This window comes from Lissotriton vulgaris, chromosome 6, assembly GCF_964263255.1.
Source record: "Lissotriton vulgaris chromosome 6, aLisVul1.2, whole genome shotgun sequence".
In the NCBI taxonomy this organism is placed as follows: Eukaryota; Metazoa; Chordata; class Amphibia; order Caudata; family Salamandridae; genus Lissotriton; species Lissotriton vulgaris.
The window spans coordinates 479268270-479291861 of record NC_141694.1 but is presented as its reverse complement, the minus strand read 5'-3'; the positions used below and the strand labels follow the sequence as shown (position 1 = coordinate 479291861).

The window sequence follows — 23592 nt, the reverse complement described above, 5'->3', positions numbered from 1 at the left end:
AGCACCCTACTCTTGGCTCATAGACACCCAGGTTTCTGTTAGGTCCACAAGGATTCACCTTAACCCTATTGGTAGGAGCGCAAAAGTGCTGGGACCTACATTTTTAGGGCCAGATGGATTATTCATATGCTGTTCCTAAACCAGTCTGCCTTGCCTGCAAAGCATTTATGTGCTTATGATGGTATTCATGAACTGTATGTGTTTTCCCTAACCTAACTGCTGCATTTCATGTCCTGATATAATGTATGTCATTTTGATTCTTGCATTGTTAGGATAACAAGTACTATTTCAGTATTTGTATAATATGTGCAGTATTTCTGATTCATGTCATTATTTTTAAAAACAGTTTTATTGATTTTAGTTATGTAAACAAAATAAAACATCTTAGAATACATCGAGAGCTCACATTGCAATATGTTAAATTTAAAGCCAACAGCAGATATCGCATATCCCCAATCATACATCACAATTTCTATTGTTATAATGCCAGAATCTCTACCATTGAGATGTTTCCTTGGATTATCAATCCACCTCCGAGTCAGTGTCACTGTTTTCAGAGTTTGAGAGAGGATCACAAATCTCACCCCTGTATGTGTTCCATGCACTCCATACTTTTCCCCACTTTTTTGAGCACCTTCTAGTACGGTATACTGCCCTTTCAGTCACCATGGCTGCATCCATATCCTTACTCCACAGTGTTAGGGTCGGCATCTCCACGGCTCCCCATTTCTGCGCTATATTTCTTTTTACCACCATCATGCCCAGGGTAGCTCAACTTTGTCCCACACTTGTAAGGTCATTAGGCTCCCATATGTTCAGAAGGCACCGTCTGGGCTCCGGTATCAGTGACACTCCCTCAACAGGATCTGGACCTCTGTTGGACGTTTCACCCCGTTCCGCTACCACCACAGCAGCCAGGCGCCCCTACAAGGTACACACCAACACAAGGGTAAGGGTTGCACAATCACCCTATTTTGCGGGGAGACCTCTCCCAGTCTATTCCGTGTGCAGGGACAATCCCGCTGCAGAATCATATTCAGAGACCTTGATGGGTCTCTAACTCACTGAGCACAAAGCCGGCTGCCCATGACCGTGCAGTGAAGCTGTGACTAACAACCCTGCAGGATTCTGTTCCTCACTCAAGTTGAGCTGCCTGTGAAGGAGCGCGGGGCAGCGGGTTCACCTGCAGTGCTTCAGCTCCGGCTAAATCCTGCCGAGGCTACTGCTAGGGAGAGGGGACCGCCTTTGTAGACCATCCGAGCGGCTTCATCTCCTTGAAACTCACTCATATCCGGGGCCTGGCAAGGGGGTTCACCTCGGGCCGGCAGTATTGCTGCGGGCAGGGGAAGGTTTACCTAGGTATGGCCCTGGCCCGTGACAGGTTGCACGTGCGGCCCTTGTCGGGGCAGGGGCCCAGAGGAAACTCTTGCCACAACTACTTAATGTAATTGAGAGCACTCTGTTGCTCAGCAGCTTCAGCCCGTGCTCACCACACACTGGCCATAGCAGGGTGAAGAGTGGAGCGCTCACAATGTGCAGGACCCAGAGACTAATATGACTGAAGCACTCACTATGCTCTATTTGGGGGTGACTTGAGTGGCTGGACTCGGAGTCCATGGCTCTTTCATCCTCTAGCCTTCTCTCCTCTACAGCCACTCAGGTCCCTCTCAGTCTGTGTATCCTTGAGCTCCTCTGGAGAAACTGCTCCTGGCACTAGACCCAGCAAAGGACTCCCTATCTATGGTGTCCTCTCTGTCTACTTACATTCCTGCCCGGTCATTTTCTCCTTCATCATACACCTCAGGGCCACTGCCTCTTGGGGATGCAGATTGGGAACCCTCCCCCTCAGAGTCCTCACTGGTCTCAGTGTGCTCCCTAGGGCCACCCTCTAGGTTTCCTGTTTGCACTTTTTCCCAGTATACCTGTAAAAACAAAAGCAGGATATAGCTAATGTTCAGATGCGTGGCTTCCCCATTCAAGCCTAAATTCTATTGCATGCAGAAGCAAGCCGCGGCCCGTGGAGGGAGTTCCCTAGGGCAGAAAGGCGGGGCAGGGGAGGGGCAGGGTGGGAGGTGCAAAGCACAGGAATATAGATAATGTGAGGTAAGTAAACAATTTAATAAATAACATGAATTTCGTAGCGCGCCCTGCATCTCAAAATGCGATGCAGGGCGCGCTCCAAAATTCGTTTTATTTATTGAATTGTTTTCTTACCTCACATTATCCATATTCCGGTGTTTAGAACCCCCAGCCCTGCCTTTCTGCCCCACGGAACTCACTCCACGGGCCGCAGCTGGCAGAAACCCTTTAAATCATCGACTGTGAAATACCCCCACTTTGTTAAGGTCAAAGGTTGACTTCATTTTGACAAGACAAAAATACTGGTCCAAGCAACAACAGTCCCAAGTGCAAGACAATGAAACAGGAGTAACCAATAGAAATTACCAATGAGAGAACAAGGAGAAAAACATGTAATGTTCTGAATGCAATGTGTGTACTGTGACAATAAGTCACAGTGGTATCATGCAAAAGCAAATCCTATCCTTCACGCTGCCACAAATGATAGAAATTCGGTTTCTGGTTGCCTAAGGTATGCACCTAAGCCAGGTAGAACCCACCACTCTAGTCAGGGCAAGTAGGTTACACACCAAAGATAACCTGTGCTCACCCTCTGATAGCTTGGCACAGAACAGTCAGGCTTATCCCCGCAACCTGCAAAGCGTTTGCGCAACACACACACCAGTAACACAATAAACACACCAAAAAAGAGAGGGGTGGCGATAGTGCCTGAGTCTGCCACCATGCGACAGCCGCAAGGAAGAGCGGGGGATCTGCGGCACCCAAAACTCATGCCACCTGTGGCGGACTGCCTCCCCCCCCCCGCCACACCACTGTAACAGGTTATGCCTCATTTTACATTCCAAAATGCTACATCGAGAGTTGAAGCTCAGCACAATCAACATTGCTCTGTGGATTTTGCCTTCAGGTTTGGCACCAAACCCTAAACGACGGTAATAAAATATATGTTTCACATCAGGGCAATGTGCTGTAATCTTTCTACAATACCATTTTCATATAATTAATGTTCAATTTTGCTCATCATTCGATAAAACTAAGTGTGTCCTTTATACTGTAGGTAACAGTATGCTTTTTCCTGTTAATAAAGATTCATCAAATATACAAACTACAAAGAATAAACATTGCCATTCAGTATGATTTGTATCAGTTAAAACCAGGTTTAACTACAATTCTCAGAGAATCCTAAATATGAGTCCAAAACAAACACAATCTAGATCAGAACGAAAGCTAACAGTACTTTACAGCGGTCATTTTTAATGAAACTTTAGAGAGTGGAAAATAAATGCAGAAGAGAGAAAGAGAGAGCACACGTAAAACCTTGAAATTCACTTTCATAAATACAATACTCTTGACTTGTACAGTCATCACTTTATTGAGCCTCGTCTTTGAAGGCACAAACATTCAGACATACATTTCCAGAAAATATTTTCCATGAATCTTTAATTAACTCCATCTTGACCTTGTACCATAGAGAAGACGTGCTTAGGATGCTTACTGACAGATGCTAAAGAATATGCGTCTGATGAAGGTAGTAGGCCTTTGCATATCTGACCACCAAAATGAATCCTTCACCCTCTATTAAAGCTTTTCATTCATCCAAACTACTGAGATGAACCAGGAACTTAGTTAACATCCAGTAGCCGAATTTCTGTCAGTGGTGAATAGCGTTAATGAAAATATATTTCTACAAGGTTTGAATATTGACAGCCGTGGCCCCTGCAGGTAAGAGTGTGGGGCAGTGGGGCCGGGCGGGGGAGGATTTTGACAGACAATGACGAGGGAAAATTAAATAAATAAATAAGTTTAAGTGTTTTCTTGCTTCCTCTACTTGCTTTTTCCGCTACTTTCCCTATGCTCTCTTGCACTCCCCTTGCTCTCAGATGTTACCTTTCTCCCTCCCTATGTGACAGCGAATCCCACACTCCATGTTACTTTTTAGTTTTTAGTTTTTTTATAACTGCCTGAGAGCTGCAAAGTGTTGCCTGACAGCTTGCTCTTCTTCTTGCACACTTGCTTTTCACAAATATAAAATTTTGTTTTACTGTTATGAGATGGTTGCCCTCTATGTTTTGGAAGAAAATTAACAGCGGTCGTTATGCATCAGGATGGATGCACACGCATAAGTAACAATGCATGTTTGAGCATATATGGCCCCTCTGAATTGGTTTCTTTAAAAGAAAATTCATTGCAAGGTTGCTGCCCATGCGCCTTTTAGAGTCAAGGTTTGTTAACCTAGATATTGCTTGTTATACTTCTATCTACCAATATACAATGGAGTTAAATAAATATTCATTGTAAGGAATTTAAAAACTCCGACACTAAGGGCCTCATTACAATGGTGGTCGGATGAGTGTCCGGCCGCCATAGTTTCGGGCTCGAGACTGTCTGATAAGGAGTCGGCAGTCCGACAGCCCAATTACAATATGACCACCTTTTTCTTTTGCGGCTTGTTTTGCGGGCCTGTAATGGACCGCAGAACAAGCCGCAATAGGAAAAGTGAGCAGGTGGCACAATCCACAGAAGGATCATCTGTCATAAAGACCCTCTAATGTCAAAATGATTTAACTCCTTAAAGAATCCCCATTCTACAATGATTCAGACAGACTGCCTTTATTCAGAGTTCACAACTGTATTTCTTCTTCAGTTATGAGAACACAATAAAGCAAAGAGAGATTCATAGTCAGGATTTTTCCTAATCAAGGAATGTATCTGTAGACAACGAGTGAAGGACCACTTGTCCTTCAAAAACATATACAGCAGCCTCCACATTAGGCTACTCATTTAATAAAAACAGGGCATTATAATTTCAGACAATCCTAGGAAGAATACACCACAGCCTTCCTAATATTTAGCAGCAAACATTGCAGCAAACATTGTGACTATGTTCCGAGCTTGAGGAACAACTGTCAATTCATTCTTTTATCATAAACCTTCTGCAAAAACACTGTCACATGTGAAACTGTGGCTTACCTGGTCTCCCATGTCCCCTTTAAGCCCCGGTAAACCTGCCAGACCTGGAACTCCTGGATCTCCCTGTGGAACACCGACAATTGAGAATTTTAATCATATTTATGTACCTACTCCCATTAGAATACACCTATGCATACCTTCACGTAAAGGAATCATGCTACCTACTTTCAGAATAGTAATTTGCAGTCATACGTTTTAAAGCTCAAGGTTTTGACTAACTGAAAATATTATGGTATCATAGTACAATTAAAACCTATCAACGACTTATTCACCAGTTTGTTATACTGCATTCATAAGATGTTATGCTTAGGCTAAGACTAGAGTTATTTGGCATAAATGGTATAAATACATTATAATAATATTGCAAGTTACAAATGAGTTCTCTGACTATAGAGAGTAATGAGGCCAAAGACTGGGTTCCTTCATAAGAACACTAGCAGCCCGTCCCGACGTTGTCCGGGCATCCCCGCTGTTACGCTGACTCTCATCAGCCTCTTGCGAGTTCAGTGCGTGACAGCGTGCATGCGACGCTGCGCGTGTGTGAAAGAGCAGCCTGGTTTTTTTTTTATCCCCTCTGGTACGCTGACTCTCCTCAGCCCCCGCCTGAGCACCACTGGTACGCTGACTCTCCTCAGCCCCCGCCTGAGCACCGCTGGTACGCTGACTCACCTCAGCCCCCGCCTGAGCACCGTAGCAATATGTTATGGTGTGTTGCGGCTCCGGAACGCATCCAGGATTTCCGGACCATTTTCCACGAATGCCGCGCGAATGCCTTGCCCCCGGCAGGACGCACACGCCCACAAGGAAGTAGTTTGAAGGCATTGTTTTTCCACGAAGGCCGTGCAAATGCCTTCCCCATCGCTGTATGGCCACGCCCCCAGCAGAACGCACACACCCACAAGGAAGTAGTGTGAAGGCTTTGTTTTTCAGAATGCTGTTTTAATGTCGGAATGCCGCGCCCATCGCTGTATGCCCCCAGCACAACGCCCCGAGCAGAACGCCCACGCCCACAAGGGACTACTTTGCCCCTAGGGTTCTTTTACCCTTCTAATGTGTATGGTTTGCAGCAGTATAGCCTAAGTCCATATGATGCAACTGTCCTTTCCAATGCTGTATTGGGTGTTGTGATTGGTGCTGTGGTTCCTGAGGATACCTGCCTCAAAGGTTTGGACTCTCTCTTTATAATATCAGTATAGATTGAACTCTGAAGTGAGTGAATATTCTTTTGCTCTTTAATGTTTATTGCAAATCAGTAGAATAACAGCAGAATCTGTACTGCGAAATTAAATACACAGAATAGCAGCTAGTAATTTTCGATAAAAATATTAGAATCAGTTTAATGTAAATCAGGTTAAAGAAATGCATTGTCTGAGATGGAGTACAAACAGAGATTCGAGCTTTCCTGTAAAGACCTATTGCGTGGAAAAAATAAACGTTATCATAAATAGCTCCTTTCCACTGATCACTTTTCCTTTTTAAAAAATAAATATCAAAATGTAGAAAAAGCTAGTCCCTGTTTTACTTCTTTGAACTGAAGCTTTAAATATGCTCGGTGACCTGGCTTTCACCCAGGCTGCTCTCTCTCTGGTAGCAGGCACAGTGGCATAGGAACTCAACTGTAATAACTTATTACGATTGATCAGCTAAGTCAGTCTTTATTGTAGATTAGAGATGTCTCAACTGCACTGAAATAAGTAAATTAACGGTAGCTTTTCATACAGGGATTGCAAGCTCCAAAATATTATATTAGTATAATGCATTTGCATGGCATTAGTGAGGTTTGTAGACAAATAGGACAGGAGCATTATCATGCCAAACATAGACTCACCAGCCACATGATAAGAGCATTTTGAGACATGAGCAATTAATGGATATTGCTTCAACAATCTTCATGAAAACTTTCTTTACTATATTTGGTACCTAAGGCAGAATACCGTGAGGAATGTTAATTTAGAATCTGTGAGCCTCACTGAGTTCCTGCGTAATATTAAAAGGGGAGACTAAGTCTTGGCTCCTGCTTACCTTGTTTGGCAAGCACTGACATTTTTCTCTAGGTTCCTGGTCAGCAGAGAGGTAGGCGTACATTTTGTTTACAAGAGCAGGCACAGACGATGATGCAGTGCTTCTAAAGCTTTCATCTGGTGGACACTAGAAAAAAAAGTACAAATGGTTAAGACAGTGTGATACAGCATGAACGATAAACGATACCAGTTTTGAAAAATCTTGTGTCACAAATAAAAACCTTGTTTTGTACCGCACCATGTCATGCACAATATTTCCCAGCTACTTTCACTTTAAAGCTGTGATATCTTGAGTCAGTACATGAGCCTATACAATTGCTTAACATTTTATTCATGACTGTATTTATGTGAATATGTATGTATATTTACATATATATATTGTTAATATACATTCTAGACGTGCGTGTGCATACATAAGTATACACAAATACATGCCTATCATGTATATATTTATAAATATCGATATAAATATATTATATATTACAATAGGCATATATGTATATATATATTCACTGAAAAAATCATAGGTTTCACACCAGTTATAGTTAGGTGGAAATTGTACTCGCATAAAACCATTGAAATTCACACGTTATAGTTAGTTGGACTCACTATAACTTGCGCGTGCAATGCACTGCTGATGACGTCACATATTACATCACTCATGACATGGTCAGTGACATCACTCATGACATCACTGATGACATCTCAAATGACATCATTGGGCTACATTTGGTTTTTTTTGTCTCTGGTGGCCATCTTTGGGCTACATTGGGCTACATTGGGCTACATTTGGGCTCTAACATATATATAGCCCAATGTAGCCCAATATATATTTTTTCAAAGTTAATTTTCGTAAAAACCACTGGAGCATATATCTTGAGACATAGCAAAGGCACATCGGGGTACCAGTCCCTACAAGTTTGCCAAGTTTGGTGGAAATCCATTCAGCCGTTCGGGCTAAAAGTGAGGTCGACCGCCCTATGGAAATTAACATGGGGAAAACACGTTTTGGGTCCCCCCTTTTATCTCGTCCCACGCTTGACAAATCCCCCCTAAACTTGCAGGGAAGGACCGGAACGCCACGAGGCAAGTTTGAGGAAATTGTCAGGCAGATTCCTCAACCGGCGCCAAAGTTATTCACGTTAGAATGTTGAGATTTTTCATTGAAAATAATCCTAGCTATAACTACCTACTGGCGACCGCCAGTAGGTAATATATATATATGTTAGACTGGGCACTGAAATAAACCTGTAAAAAGAAGTTGCTGTGTGCGGCGTCCTTTGTGCAAAAAATTGTCTTTTTGGCCATTGGTCTGGCCCAACGCCAGCACCCGCTGTGGAGCGATCCTGTGAGCAGACCACATTGAATGAAAAAAAAATATATATATGTATATATATATATATATATATTCCAACAAATAAATTCTTACACCTCGAGTAAGAGAAGGCGCCGAGCCCCAATTCCTTTGGTGAAGCAGTTTTATTCTTTATGCAGCAGTGTCAAACATTGCCCGACGCGTTTCGGAACCAGCCGGTTCCTTGGTCACGGGTCAGTTTTCAATGCACAGTGTTTGGGTGATATAGTGCAAAAATAATAATAAAAAGAGGACTACGGATTTTACTTAGCCCATTACCCTCTCTTGTGTACTGAAGCGCCATGTTGGAACAGTATTTTTTAGACAAAACGTCCACAGTCAATACTTGTAATGCTCACATAAGTACAAAGTGATTAATTCTACATGTGATTAATGCATTAATAACCAGTTTTGCGTACATGTGTCACTTTTTGAGATAAAAAAATATTAATAATCTCAATTCCACATGATATTGGAAAATTGTTATGGGTCTCACAGCCCAAGTGGGCATAAATTCTGAATAATATGCAATTCGTATATTTTATCAGAAATGTGTACTATTTACAAACTTTGGTGAAATTCTGCCCAAGTGGGCATATAAATCACATTTTTAGTTTAACTGTCAATATGGAAAAAATATGTAGATTGTGCAATTGCGCCCAAGTGGGCTGAAACAATTCGTTTCACTCAATGTTACTTCACAGCTCAGAATTTCTTCATACTGGGCAAAACACTCCGTCTCCTACAAGTGAATAATGTGCAAATCAATTAAAATTGGTCAAATACCACTTTAAAAACATGTCTTAACAAACTCTGAAATAGCAACACGGCGGAAAAATTTCATTCATATAATATGATAAAACACAATGCAGTTCTCAGCCTAGGTGGACCGCCAATTCCTCATCCTTATTGATCCCTCCAGGCTGCATAGTTTCATATTTGATGATTAATCGTGACTCTAGCCTACGCAACTCTTGTTCCCTATTTCCACCCCTTTCAGATACTGGAATTGAATCTAGGGCACAATATTGTAGCAAATTAACATTTCCCTTATGGTGTTTTTGGAAATGGCGAGCGATTGGATACTGTTTATCGTCATTGGTAACAGCTCGCATGTGCTCCAATATGCGTAGTTTCACTGGCTTTATGGTGCTGCCAATATACACCAACTTACAAGGGCATATTAGAGCATAAACACAGAACTCTGTCTTACAATTTAAATGCTTCGAAATGATAAATGGTTTCTGGTTTCCTGAAAGTGAGATTTGTTTACAGTTGTTACTGAATTTACACGCTTTGCAGGAGAAGCATTTGAAAAAGCCTTGAATAGATGTTTTTTTCTTTTCGTATCGCAAATTACTATTACAAAGTATATCTTGTAACGCTGGACATTGCCTGTAAGTAATACTGGGATAGACATCAATACAGTTTTTTATGGTTGTGTCTGTTCCCAGTACATGCCAGAATTTATTTATACACTTTCTCACTTCTTTAGTTTGACTGTTGAAGGTAGTGATAAATCTTATTGGTTCATTCTTATCACTCTCTCCCTTTTCAACAAGTAAGTCTTCTCTGTTGATTATGCTTACTTTCTCATATGCTGCCTTTACTGTTTTTTGTGAGTATCCTCGCTCTTTAAATCTTTCTTGCATGATTTCAGCTTCTCTTTGGAAGGTATCATTGGAGCTGCAGTTTCTTCTAGCTCTCAACAGCCCCCCGTACGGGATACTGTTGATAAGATTCCTGGGATGGCAACTAACAGCACTCAAAATACTATATATATATATTTAAGCTTTGGAGGCTTGGAGATATATATGAAAAAAAAGTCAACCGTATATAAAAAAACTGTTGAGGTTTAAAGTGCATCCTGTAATCAAGTCCCCTGGGAGGGACAAAACGTGTAATGAATGCTGCATGTGATTGGGAGTGAGAATAAACATTGCAGTACAACAAGACTTCAGTGGCCCATGCTCGTTCTTCGCGCGTTCAGAAAAGGCACAATTAGGAAGGAGTACTTGGTGATATATATATATATATATATTACAACGTAAGAGTTGCCCCAAAATGAAGACGCCAACTCACCGGGAAGTTTACATCCTTTAATGGAGGACTTTCAGCAAGGCAGCATACAGTACCAATCCAAATTGATAAAGCCGTCCTGTGTGTTTCAGACACCGATGTGTCCTTGTTCACGGGCATAATGAAGTGCAAACAGCAACAGCCCGGGGAACTTCTGATAACTGTCCCAAGACCCGCCTCCAATGGGCGTGTGCCAAAGCATGATGGTACTTGTAGTTCCTTTTGTTCTTACTCAAGTGAGTGCTGCTGTGCAGTTCAAAAATGAAAATAAAATTTTCCTAAGTGGGCTTGAAAGGGGCAAGCATCCTGCCAAAGCTGTCCAATTCCATATCACCCCACACGGACCTCCTCGCTCCATCTCGCTCGGGGTTTGCCAAGCGCAGGATCTGCTAGAATAGCAGATCGGCATCTCCGCGGCCGAGCAAGCCGCTGAAATTACAACGTAAGAGTTGCCCCAAAAGGAAGACGCCAACTCACGAGGAAGTTTACATCCTTTAATGGAGGACTTTCAGCAAGGCAGCATACAGGCAAACGCCGAGCGAGATAGAGCGAGGAGTTCCGTGTGTGGTGATATGGAATTGGACAGGTTGGCACGCGGAATCACTACTGGCAGTATGTTGCTTGCAGACTGCATTACCCAGAATGCAGTTTGTTCTTCGCGCCAGTGTCTGGTTCCGTTGTGCCAGTATTTTCTTTTCGTTCCTGTAGTAGGAAGCCGGTTCAGATATATATATATATATATATGTATATATATATATATATATATAGATAGATAGATAGATAGATAGATAGATAGATAGATAGATAGATAGATAGATAGATAGATACATAGATAGATAGATAGATAGATAGATAGACATTCACTGAGAAAGCAAAGGGTTAAAGGTATGTTATATGAAATGAAAATTTCAGTTAAAATTTTACATTTAAAACTGTGAAATTCACCATTCATACTTAGCTAAAGTAACATTAACTTGCTTCCTCATCATGCACAGTATTGTCATCAACAATGTAATTTCAGATGCTACATTGATATTATCAATGTCATTGACAATGTTGTGAGTCAAGTAGTATGTGAGATAATAAGCAGTGCATGGAGAAGGTGTGGAGGATTTGTTACATCAGTTAGCTATAACAAGTACATTTCATAATTTTCTTGAGTTTAAAATATAAAGATTTAACTGCCATTTTCACCTAACTATAAAGACACTTTTTTCCTTTGAACATTCATTGAACGTCTCAGTTTGTTTTATATGTAAAGTAAACTAGTATAACCGATCCTAACTATGAAGTCACTTTAACTTCAGGAGTGTGGTGAGTGTCTGGCCTCTCCACTCTCACTGCCTTTCAGGGCTACAGGTGTGTAAAGTATGATGTTGTGATTTAGCCTCTCCTGTTACAATCCGTCCTACGGTGACAGGTGTCCACAGTAGTGTATAGAAAGGAACTGATCTCACCAGGCAGACCGCTTCCAAGCGTGACAAGCACACATAGTAGGATGTTGCAAGGAACTTGCTTTTCTGAGCGGACCACTTCTCAGGGTGACGAGCATGCTTAATAGGGTGTAGCAAGGGTCCTGCCTCTCCAGGCACACTGAGTCCCAACATGATTGGTATGTGTCTTTGGTGGGACGAGAGATTGGCCTCTCTGGGCAGATCACTTCTCAGAGACAACAGTCGCACGTACTATGGTGTGGAAAGGGAATCGCCTCTCTCTAGTCAGATCCCTTGTTAGGGTGACGGTTGTGCATAGTTCAGCGTGGCCAGGGATATGTCTCTCCAGTCAGACCGCTTAACAAGGAGACAAGTGTATGTAGTAAGGTAGAGGGACTCTCCACTTCTTTAAGACCACTTCCCAGGGTGAGGGTCATGCATAGAAGGGTGTGGCGAGGAAATGGTCTCTCTGGTCAGTCGGATTCTCAGGATGATAGGTGTACGTAACATGGTGTAAGCCTCTCTTGTCAGATTGCTTCCCAGAGGTCATGGGCATAAATACTGGGGTGTGTTGCGAGGGACTGGCCTCTCTGGGGAGACCACTTTCCAGGGTGATGGGACTGTGTAATAGGCCTCTCCAGTCATCCACAGTAGGTGGCAGCCAAGCACTAATCTTTTTACAAATTGCTTGTTAAAAATAATTTTGTGAATGTACAGAATTTCTAGTACTCCTAACATCTTGTGGGACTTTGCTGGAGCTAGCACAACGTCATATACTCTCGTAGGACTCCAGCAGGATCGAGAAAACCTTTAGAAATAAATTACACAACACTCAGCCCCAAGAGGGAACCTTCTATGACCCACCTAAAAGTGCCAGGGGGTCAGGATACCTCTACCCTGCCCCTTCTCTGTTTTGTCTTCACATATTCATGACACCGGTACGGAGTCCCTGATTCTTCTAATGGAGGCCACAACAGTTCTCTGCATGTTGAGGCCAGCCAGTCAGAGCATGAGCCCCCACAGGAATCACAGTAGCCTACTTCCCACAGGAGAGAGTCATCCAATGGAGGGAAAAATCAAATTGCTCTATTATTTGAAATTGCATGCATGTGGGACTCCTGCATGCCCAACAATCCAGATAGCTGTAACTTTTAACCATATTTTCTCACTATTGAACAGCTTAACACCACTTTGCAAAAACCACACATTCGGAAGAAAGATTTAACTTTCTGCCATATTTGATGTAATTCTGTTCAACCATTTTGGTCGTAGTGCTGGCTATAATTCCCTAAGACAATTGCACCGAGAAATTGCATTTAGGGACCCCCTTTTCTCAGCCCGCCTTGACGAATCGCCCTAAAACTGTGAAAGAAAGAGTTGAGGTGGAAATCATTTTTAGGTAAAGTTTCAAGAAGTTATGAGCAAAAAAGCCATATCCTATTTTAAGTAGGTACTAACTATAACTACACAGTGGCAACTGTGGTTTTTTATATATCAATATGCACATGCTGTTCACGATTGTCCATTAAAGGTAGCCCCACCAGTTTTATCAGTGGCCAGTGGCCCATTATGTGCCTTCCCTCTAAATCACTTCTAGAGTCACCATAACCTAAGAGTAACACATTCAACCCATTAACTAATTACAACATTATATTATTTTGAAAACAGTATAGCAGCTAAAAATATTTTTAAGGTAACCTGTGTGGAGTAATACAAGAGCACTTCTTATCACACTCTGCAATTTCTAATTTCTAAGCATTGTAAAATAAAAGGCTTTACTCTAAGGGTAGAGCATTCACTGAAAATAATCTAAACTTGTTTCTGAGTCTGGTGGCTCAGTGAACTGATACTTCTAGTAAAGGAATCTGTTTTACTTCGATTGTTAAATCCTTGCTGGTTCACTCAGCTTTTCAATGTTCAGAGATTGATCAAATGAAAATTAGTGAGAAGGGTAACAAACACTGGTTATTGGGTGCCTAAATGCCCTTAATGACTGTCAACATTGCCCTCAGGGTTAATACGTATTCTTTTGTTGATTGCTAACTCCAATGTGTACATGATTAATTTCCATCTTTATATGAGGATGAGGAAATAATGCACATTTTAAGACCTTATAGTGAGCAGTTACTGTATTTGCTGAAATCACACTATGTGTTAGTAATGTCACAGAACGTGTTTGAAACAACCCCTGACTGTAATTTGGTACCCTTTTTAAATGGCAGTTTCTTGTTTCATGAGGACATTTGATTTCATAACAGTTCTACCAGTGCCATTTGACTTTATTATGTTATCTTGCCCTTTTTCTGAGAAAGATGAGTGCATCCACCTGCAACATATTTAAGTCTGAATGCAAACGTTAAGCATATCCTGTCCACCTTATTATAGGTACCACAGAATATAATACACTTGTAATATTTCCACCCCGGTTGTGATGCGTGCCCTCTCGCTAATTTTTGAACAGCCCCTAACTCACAATACGAGGAGATGCAGAGGTATCCAAACATCAGTTCTTTGAACCTTGCGGTAGGTTGTGTTTTTCTGCTCTGTCTGTGGCAAAATGGCATTTGCTGGTGGGTACTTGGCAGAGGATGTGGCCTAACGACTAAAGCAATGGACCACGAAGCTGGGGAACTGGGATCGAGTCTTGGCAGGAGCGCTCCACATCCTCTGATGCTGACCAAATCATGTAAATTCCCCATGCCTAACAAAATGAATGTGTCCTTCTGTAAGCAACTGGTGCTCATGTTAAGTTCTTTAATACCTTCGGGTCACGTTTGTGCTATATAAAACTCTGGGGGGGAAAAGTATTAATTCAGCCTTCAATGGCATTTGAGTTTCTTTACATTTATAATCAGATAAGATGGTCAAACACTCTTAATAAAGGTTTCAACAAAAAGGGCAAGCAGCAGGAAAGGGATCATTTTTATTTTTAGTTAACTGAGGACAGGAGAGACATGACAGAGCCAGGGACGAAGCTTCAGGGGTTTGGATTGTTACGCCCCCTAACAAATGTATTGTATTGTAAATAGCTAGAAGTGTTTGCAGTTGGGTATGGTGAGATGTCTATCGAATTTCACCTGCATTAGTACATACACATTGACAACACACATACAAACTGTCTCTCATATGTTTTGAAGGTCTTAAAAAATGTCAGCTAGTTTGAAACATATTGTGTCTAACAGTACGCACTGCCCCTTTACACCCCTCATGCGCTACTTGATTGTTGGGAAATCTGAAGTTCACACAACCCCAATCTGACTGACCAAGATAAGTCCTCTGAAAAACATTCTGCCCAGTCAGAACAGGGTTGTCAGTCGCGTCCAGGTACAGAGCTTCAATGGGTGGAGCACTGCACCCGGGACCGAAGGCCTAAGGGGCCAGCTGAGTCCTGATTATTGCTGTGTTTTATCATTTATACAGTTGTCAGGGGTCAATTCCCCTTCTTGCAATAGGGCCCATGACACACTGACTATTATATTGGTTGCAACATTAATTCTCTTCTGCACAGGGCAAGGATCTCTGTACAGGAAATATCTGATTGAAGCACTGTGACAGCGATGAAAGTCACCTGAAAACGTGCCAAACTGGTGTATGTAGTAACAACATCAAAGAATACATGCGTTAGGCTGAAGATTGTTAACTTATACACTTCTCTGCAGCTTACTTGTGGGATGGTTCAGAAATCTGACACAGGTGCATTATTAGTAAGATGAGCTACACTGTGGTACAAAGATTATAAACAACTATGGACATTACATATACCCAATGTATTGAAAACATAGGGAAACGGATAGCTATTTTTCAGGTGTGATTCACCTATAGTACAGTGTCTAACGACGTGAAGAAATCAATCCGTCGACACTGGAAAATTCTGAAAGTCGGAGGGGAAGACATACCAGAACCTCTCTTTGCATTCAAGAGAAGCACATTAGTACACACAAGACCTTGTACTTCGGAACCATTGACCCAAGATACTATCTGGGAGACACCTGCACTGCAGGGACATTATCCATGTGATGCATGCAAAGTGTGTGCTATGACAAAAAAATCTAGGACAGTAGACATAGATACAGAAAAACTTGACCTCCTGCAACAGTGAGAAGGTGGTGTATCTGATTTCATGCCCCTGCAATTTGAACTATGTGGCATGACCGTACATAAAGTCAAGTTGCGGATCATGGAACACATGAGCACTGTAAGGTGCAAAAAACAAGCAACCGGTCTCACAGCCCACTATTTGGAACTCAATCATAGACCAGAGGACATTCTGTGGACCATTTTAGAACAACCCTTTATCCCACAACATGTCACTGATGTTTCCAAATTCTTACTTTTGAGGGAACAACAGTGGGTCTTCAGACTTAAAAGTGATACACAAGGACTGAATGATTCTATTCCCTGGTCCACTCTATAACACCCTAAGTCCCTGTACTTTGTGTTTTGCTTAAGGTTGCTCTCTAGTGCAGTGCTGTTGTCCTTTCAGTATCTTGCCATTACAGTCCCAAAATAGTCACGAAGAGTTACTTTAATTTTTTGCCCCAGAGAGTTGTTGACTGGAATTCACTGTGTCTATCCAAAACATTTGTACAGAGAGTGTGATATTTATTCCTTGAACATACTGTAAACTTTGCGAGTCAAGGCATACGTTAAAAATATGGCTTCGTTAATTTTTGGTAATATTTTGTATTTCCCAGCGGAGCTCTTTGATACACTGAACTTATACAAGGACCAGGGGAGTACAATATTACATGTACACAGCCCAACTACCCTTTAGTCTCCTTTATTTAGCCTTGCGCCAAATATAGAGTTCGGGGACTACATTTCCCATGAATCGTCAGGTTATTCGGTAGTTGCCGGCGTAGTCCCGCAAGATCTAGGACGAACTCTTGCGTCCACCAGGACTACGCCGATCAACATGGAAGGCACCAGTAGGCTACCAGGTGAAGTGGCATCCATTTATTAAGTGTTTTTTACTCAGTTCGGTACCTCCCTGATGGCTCTGAAGACTGTCAATGGTACCGACGGAGAGGTAAGAGCGAGGACACTCTCTGTTAACTCGAGCCTTTAAATGAACTCATGCTTAAATGTGTATTGCTATTTCCTGCCTACAAGCACGAGTTATCCTGTAAGGGGTTTATAACTAAGATTATATCTATTCCACCATTACTAATGACTAATTTGGTGGTTTGTTAAGATTTATCATTTGGTTCATTATATCGCTACCAACGGTACACAAGATTGCTTATGGATCGCGATTTGCTTTGTTGCCGGTTTATGAATAAACGGACACTATTAGCATCATGTTATTATTACCATCTTTGAACTCGCAAGCCAGGGGATGTTAATTAAGACACTTTAAAGGAAAAGAAAAGAGTTTGATGGTCACTATTACGACACTTGTGACAATAGTATAATACAATAACTTTAAATCTATGTACAAACACTATACAAAATACCCTCATTGAGGGTTAGTGTTGTTCAATATGAGAGAGGGTGTGTTGATACATGAGTGGAGATTGCTCTTTACCTAATACCCTGGGTATTTTAGTCTGTTCTTAATGTTGAAGGTTATATGCTACACTGCATGAATTTTAATTTGGTGTACTTTTCCTTCTAGAGTGGTGCCTCCTTTATCCTGAGCTGTTGCCAGGTGGGGTGAGGCCTTGTACTCCATATTTACGAGGTAAGAAGGGGGTTATTCGCTCATTTCTTTTGGGCGTAAGTGTGATGGTTTACTTTGTTACCCCACATTAATCAAAGAATGAACGGGAGGACTCTATCCTAGGATTCCACTGCACATTTTGTGACTCCATTTATCTTTTCAGATCACTTGTGAACCTATGGAGAATTCTAGATTGTGAGAACCTTGTCTCACTTTGTATCCTTTTCTGGTTTGAGTAAAACCGTATGTCTAGTTTACACTTATAGCAGTAGCTACATTATCTATAGAGGTCCTGATGAAAGCACATGGTTTACATCTTCCGTTGAGTGCTGAAACATGTTGACCATTTTTGTCGAGGACTGCTATTTGTTAAAACTGGTCCTTAACACTGTTTTTAACTTTTGATCGTAGCGTACACTAATAAAATTCATAGTATGTCTACGCATCAATTTTAGTTTTCACTTCACTGGTTTTGCACTGCATTTTCAATTTTTGTTCCCATAAACTCTACTACTTAAATACACCTCTCATCTTGGTAAACATACCTTTTTGACATCCTAGAGCTCTAATATCCATGGAGCAAGAATGTCAATCTTTACAAAAGGATACCCAAATGATGAAGCTAATCGCCAGGTGTGGTGAGTGATGGGAATCCATACATATAAATTATATGTCATGTGTATGAATTGTGGTTTTTGAGTTCTTCCTGTTCTTTCTTTATCTCCTAGACACTGGGATATAATTTGTATTTATATGTTCATTTGGGGCCGCATATCCCGGTCTGTCTGTTATAATCCTGGCCTCCGACCCTATTTAAACTTTTTGTGTGCTTTGTGATTCTCCTTTGACCAATTTAGTCAAGGGCGGCTTCTCCGTTGGAGCGGAAGAGCGGCACCCCACATAAAAGCCCCCCAAATCCCAAGAGATGAAAAATAAATTGGTAATTTATTACCATTTTATTTTTCATCCTCCCATCCTGAACTGAGTGTCAGGACGGGCGGGCCTGCTGAGTGGCAGCAGGGAGGTGTGGTGGGCAGTGTTCAAAGTGTGCATGTCTCATTGCGACAGACAGCCAGACATGCTCAATGTAAATCCCTCAACCCAGCTGTCTTAGACAGCTGAGTTGAGAGCAAGTGCAGGGCTCTTAACACATATATTACCTGTCAGAGCACTGGGTGTGCATTACGGCTGCTGCCTTATTCAACACGCCTAACTTGTGAAGGTTTCTTTCTCAAAATCTGATGTGGCCACTGCTCATCTGAGTCTGGGGGGCGAGACCAATAGCTCCGAGGCAAAGGAGAATGGATATGGCTGGACCACTGTTTGGGTTTTAGGAGCAACGTCAAAATCTGCAGCATTTTTTATTTTCCTGCCAGGTAAACTCCCAGGTGGTGGACAGGTGGGGAGCTGGTGGATGAGGGTTGAGCAGTGTACAGACAGATGCAAGCACCAGCCTGTACACAATTATGGGTCTGTGGGTTAAAGCCCAATAGGAGCAGATGTACAACTGTGCCTCACGCGCTGAATTTGTTGACCTGTCCGTCATTTACATTGCAGGTTGAGTGACACTCTGCACTGTGAATGAAACAGCACAGAAACATCAGTTTTACAAACGTGGGCAGGCTACACGTGACCTGCTCCCAAACAATGAACCTGTTTGAGTGGTTGGGAAGCTCTATAACAATGATTGGTACAATGTTAGACAAACAAGATTAGGAAACCTTAACAAGTTCTCGCCATCTAAAACATGTCTCGCTGTAGTGAGTGTATGATGGGGATTTGGGAGATCGTTTCTGAGGTCAGCAGTAGGAGGATACACCGTCCGATCATGACAGCGTGAGATCAAATTGTTCCTGGGCAGGACAAAGACAAGAATGAGCATGAAAGTCATTGATCAGGAACACGAAAGTGAGACAGACAACTAAGACATCCACTTGCGATCAAGGAGTTGACCAAAAGTACAATCTACATATATCCATAGGCACTTGAAGTAGTGGTGCTGGGGTTGCTGGAGGGTGAATGAGCAATAAAGATGCCTTTTTAATTTGTTTTAATCTTTTTGCATTTGCAAGTTTATGGACAGGGTTCAAATTTCAGGCTATGTCTTCTGACAAATTGCTGCCTATTCTATTAATGTGGCATTTGTGCTTACTTTTCTTTCTCTGTCCTCAAAATGAGAAGATTTTTTTAAAGTGCCACAACCTAGCTGGGATGCAGGGAGCTTGAAAGAAAAAGCTGAAGGAAGGTCATTTGTTTAGAACGTAAAAAATGTAAAATACCTGTAAATAAACTGTACAAATATATCAGCAACTGGGAAAGCACAAAGTCTACACATTTTTCTTGTAAATCCGAAGTGTGATAAAAGGAATTGTTTTAATAGGATTAAAACACATCTAGATCCTTTATTTTGTGATGCCCAAATGATAAACATCAGCTGAAATCCAATTTCCACACATTATCATTTGTGTACTATATAGTTTTATCAATCAATCTGCATGTCAGTGCAAACGTAGTGGCCATTTTAATTAAAAATGTACTGTCTGTTAATGATAGTGTGCTACCACACCATGGTTCAGTAATATGTTTTCAAGTATCCTCCAAATTGCCCTACCATCTATACGACACAAGTTTACCACGCTCCTGCTGAATCAACATGGCTCATGTTCTACATGTTGTGTCCTACATGGATTTTCACAATTCCTATGACATCAGTGATGTAAGATTGATGGTCGCACCCCTATTCTGAAAATTTTTGGATATACAATGAAAAGGTCTGTCTGCAAAAGGCTAAGGTTGTTTGTGGTGGATACCTAAAATGTAAGTATTAAATGCACACGCCAATAACTTTTTGCCCAACTGAAAACTTTCTGATATGGGGTTTGCACTAACACTCAATTATCAAATTTCAAATTGAAGCCAGGATATATGAAGTTATTATTATTGAGGATATTGTTTCATATGTGATGGACAGGTAGTATTCAGTGATGATATTTACGTTGCATTACAAAGTATCATGCTTGTTAGCCACTATCTGCATTTCTGGGGAAAATTGTTGTGCCTTACTCACAAAAGGAAAGGGAAAACTAAAAAATTACTCCTTTTACTCTTTTACGATCATACTTGAGTATGGAGTAATTTACCCACTTTCAAGGTGATCATAAAGAACCTGTGTATCAGTCCTTGAAATCTTCAACTGACTTTTTTTTCCAGGAGGACTCACACCTGAAATGTATACCTGGGGTACCAGGTGTATAATGTCGCATGTGGGAATGGTACTGCATAGCATAACTTCAGGTTACTTGATTAAACTAATTTCCCTATACCGTATTGAAGAGGAATGGTTTTCTCCCCTTTCCCATAATGAAAAAATACATACTCTTGCCGCTGTTTGGGATATATAAGGTAGACAGTATGACAACACTATGAGTTCTGAATAAGACAATTCTCTGATATTCAATAAGTGAAAATAGTTTTGTCTCAATAATCTGTTTTGTCTTCAGACGTTGGGATAGCCAACACATTTCACCCTTGGGCCACACTCAGGCCTGGGGCTTTTTCAAAGCTGTATAATATTTAGATGATATACACAAAGTTAATCAATGTAGACAAATAAAACAAACATACATTATGTTATGTTTTTTTTAAAACATGTTTTTATTGAAAATAGTACAGTACAAAACATGGTATTGCAGAGCATTCTACCTTGATACTGGTATTAACACAAAGCAGTTCACCTGTTCTGTGAATCTGCTATAAAAAAATTCTATATACGTAAGTAAGCTTCCGGTAGCTACATTTCACAGTTTTACCTATGGCATATCCCATTTCACAAAGAGGGCGTGTTGATTGGCAGTCTATTGTCAATTTAGTAGTGATTAAATATGCTTCACCTGTCGTATCTACTATGTTAGTTTTATGACTCGGTTTCAGTCATATTTAGAATCAGATTTCTACAGCAGCTACCTCCAACATTGAATCTCAATATATAAGTGAAAATACATGCTAAAGCACGAACATGACACACACTATTTGCTATTCATGACCCAGTGAAGTACTTATATTTGAGCAGCATGTATTGTCATAGGCTGTGATAACTTTCCGTTTCCTCTTCAGATTGCAAGATTACTCCCAGGGTGAAGAAGCATTTGATGGTAAGATAATAACAAAAATCTGGTGCTTAGTGCTTCAGACAAATAGTTTTCCTGCTTTTACAACCTATATTGCAAGTTGCTCATGAATACTACTTAGTAATACCAACCTCTGAAAATATAAATACCGTGTGCATCTATAATTTGGGGATGAGGGAATACCACAATATTACAAGCTATTCCCTCAGAGTACCCTGAGAAATGGGAAATTCCTGCAGGAATGGGGCTTGCAGCTCCTGGTTCAGTGCAGAAATTCACCTATTTCGGAATGGTTCCCACCTGGAAATATTTTGTCTTTAATCTTGAGAAATGCCTGTTGGAGGAGGAGGACACCGGGAATGTGATGTTACTTTAGGTTGAGACCATTAGTGTTCCAATTCTAGGTATTACTAATATCCCAAATAATGCTACTCAGTTTCTCGAGATAATTCAAAATAGTGATCACTAGGTCGTAGCAAATGTCAGCAGTGAGAATGTAACTCACATCTTTCCAACCAGATTTGCATGCAATCTGCAAGTCACAGGTTTAAATCCATGAAGAAGGTATGCTCAGCCCATGTGAATTCCATTGTGTTGGGTTAGTAGTTAACACCTGTCGTTTACAGTATTTCCAAGTTCCAAGCCTGAAGCTGAAAAGAGTCTATAGATACAATGCCATTATTGTTAGGGCCTCATACATATTGTATATGGTGAAGCAGCACAAAAAAATAAACAATCAGCCCCTAGAAGTGACTCCTTTCTAATGTAAAATTGGTAAACACACACATTAGGCTGCTTAAGATCGAGCAAACGTTTTGATGGAAAAGTTACAGAGTAGTTGGTTTGTTGTTGCCACACCTTCCAACAAGGCACTGTGCTGTTGGAGGGCAGAAAGTTCATTTATTTATCAAGCAGTTCAGCCCAATTGACTGATGTGATAAAAAACTAAAACATACACATTACATTACAGTTGAGAGGTGCTGAAAGAAATGTTTTTATTTGTAGAAGGGGGTGAAAACCCACTTCAGATCATCCTGATTATTTGTCAGGATGAACCACAAAAGTCACTAAATAAACCTCTGGTGGCTTGGCACAAAGCAGTCAGGCTTAACTTAGAGTCAATGTGTAAAGTATGTATGCAGGACTGAAAGGTTAATAAAGTGAAAACACAACACAAGAAAAGTCTCAAACTTGTTTAAAAAACTAGAGTAAACTTTAATAAATAAAATGACTTAAAAATGACAAAAATCCAATCTGTAGAACCACAGTTAAGAGCTTTTTTTAAGTTAAAGGTAAAAAAAAAGTGCTGATAGGGACCAAACAGAAACTGTGAGTAACTGGTCACACCATATCGGGACAAAACCACAAGTTCAGGCCAGCCGCGATGGTGTGAGGGTCGGAGATAGAAACAGGTTTATCCTGGTGGAAGTTTCACCCTTTGACTTTGATGCAAAGACCCAGTCTGATCTGGTGAATCGCAGTGCTGTGATGCGAGGCTCTTCTACTTCACTCTGTGTCATATCCAGTGAAGACAGCAATCAGGAACTGTGTGCTGCTGAACTGTGAGACCATGCACAGCTTTATACTCCTCTGTATCGGATACGGTGAGAACATCAATTAAGCAGGGAGATGTATACTCTGACTTCAGCCTAGTGTCCAGAATCTTGGGAACTGCATTTGGGGGTCATGACCAACTGACCATTGGACTCACTTCTGGGGTCTTGGGCTCAAGGCAAGTATGTCTAATCTTTCTTCTTCAGAGAGCAGGGCAATCCTTCTTCTGAAACTTCTCAGGTAAATGAGTATTCTGATTTCAGTTTCTAAGGTAGCCACTTTTATGTCCAGTGCTAGCCTGTGGGTAGGGAAT

The 23592-nt window shown here is 41.2% G+C and overlaps 1 protein-coding gene across 1 annotated transcript in view; it reads right to left on the bottom strand.

Annotated features, from left to right (window-relative positions):
- LOC147707467 (collagen alpha-1(XIX) chain-like) overlaps positions 1 to 23592 on the bottom strand; it is a 1668057-nt gene that overhangs the window by 1127063 nt on the left and 517402 nt on the right. Inside the window, exons 8-9 of the mRNA XM_086925649.1 lie at positions 7072 to 7197; positions 5050 to 5112 (exon numbers count right to left, since the gene is read on the bottom strand). Coding sequence (XP_086781775.1) covers positions 5050 to 5112; positions 7072 to 7197 — 189 coding nt within the window. The remainder of the gene's footprint in view (positions 1 to 5049; positions 5113 to 7071; positions 7198 to 23592) is intronic.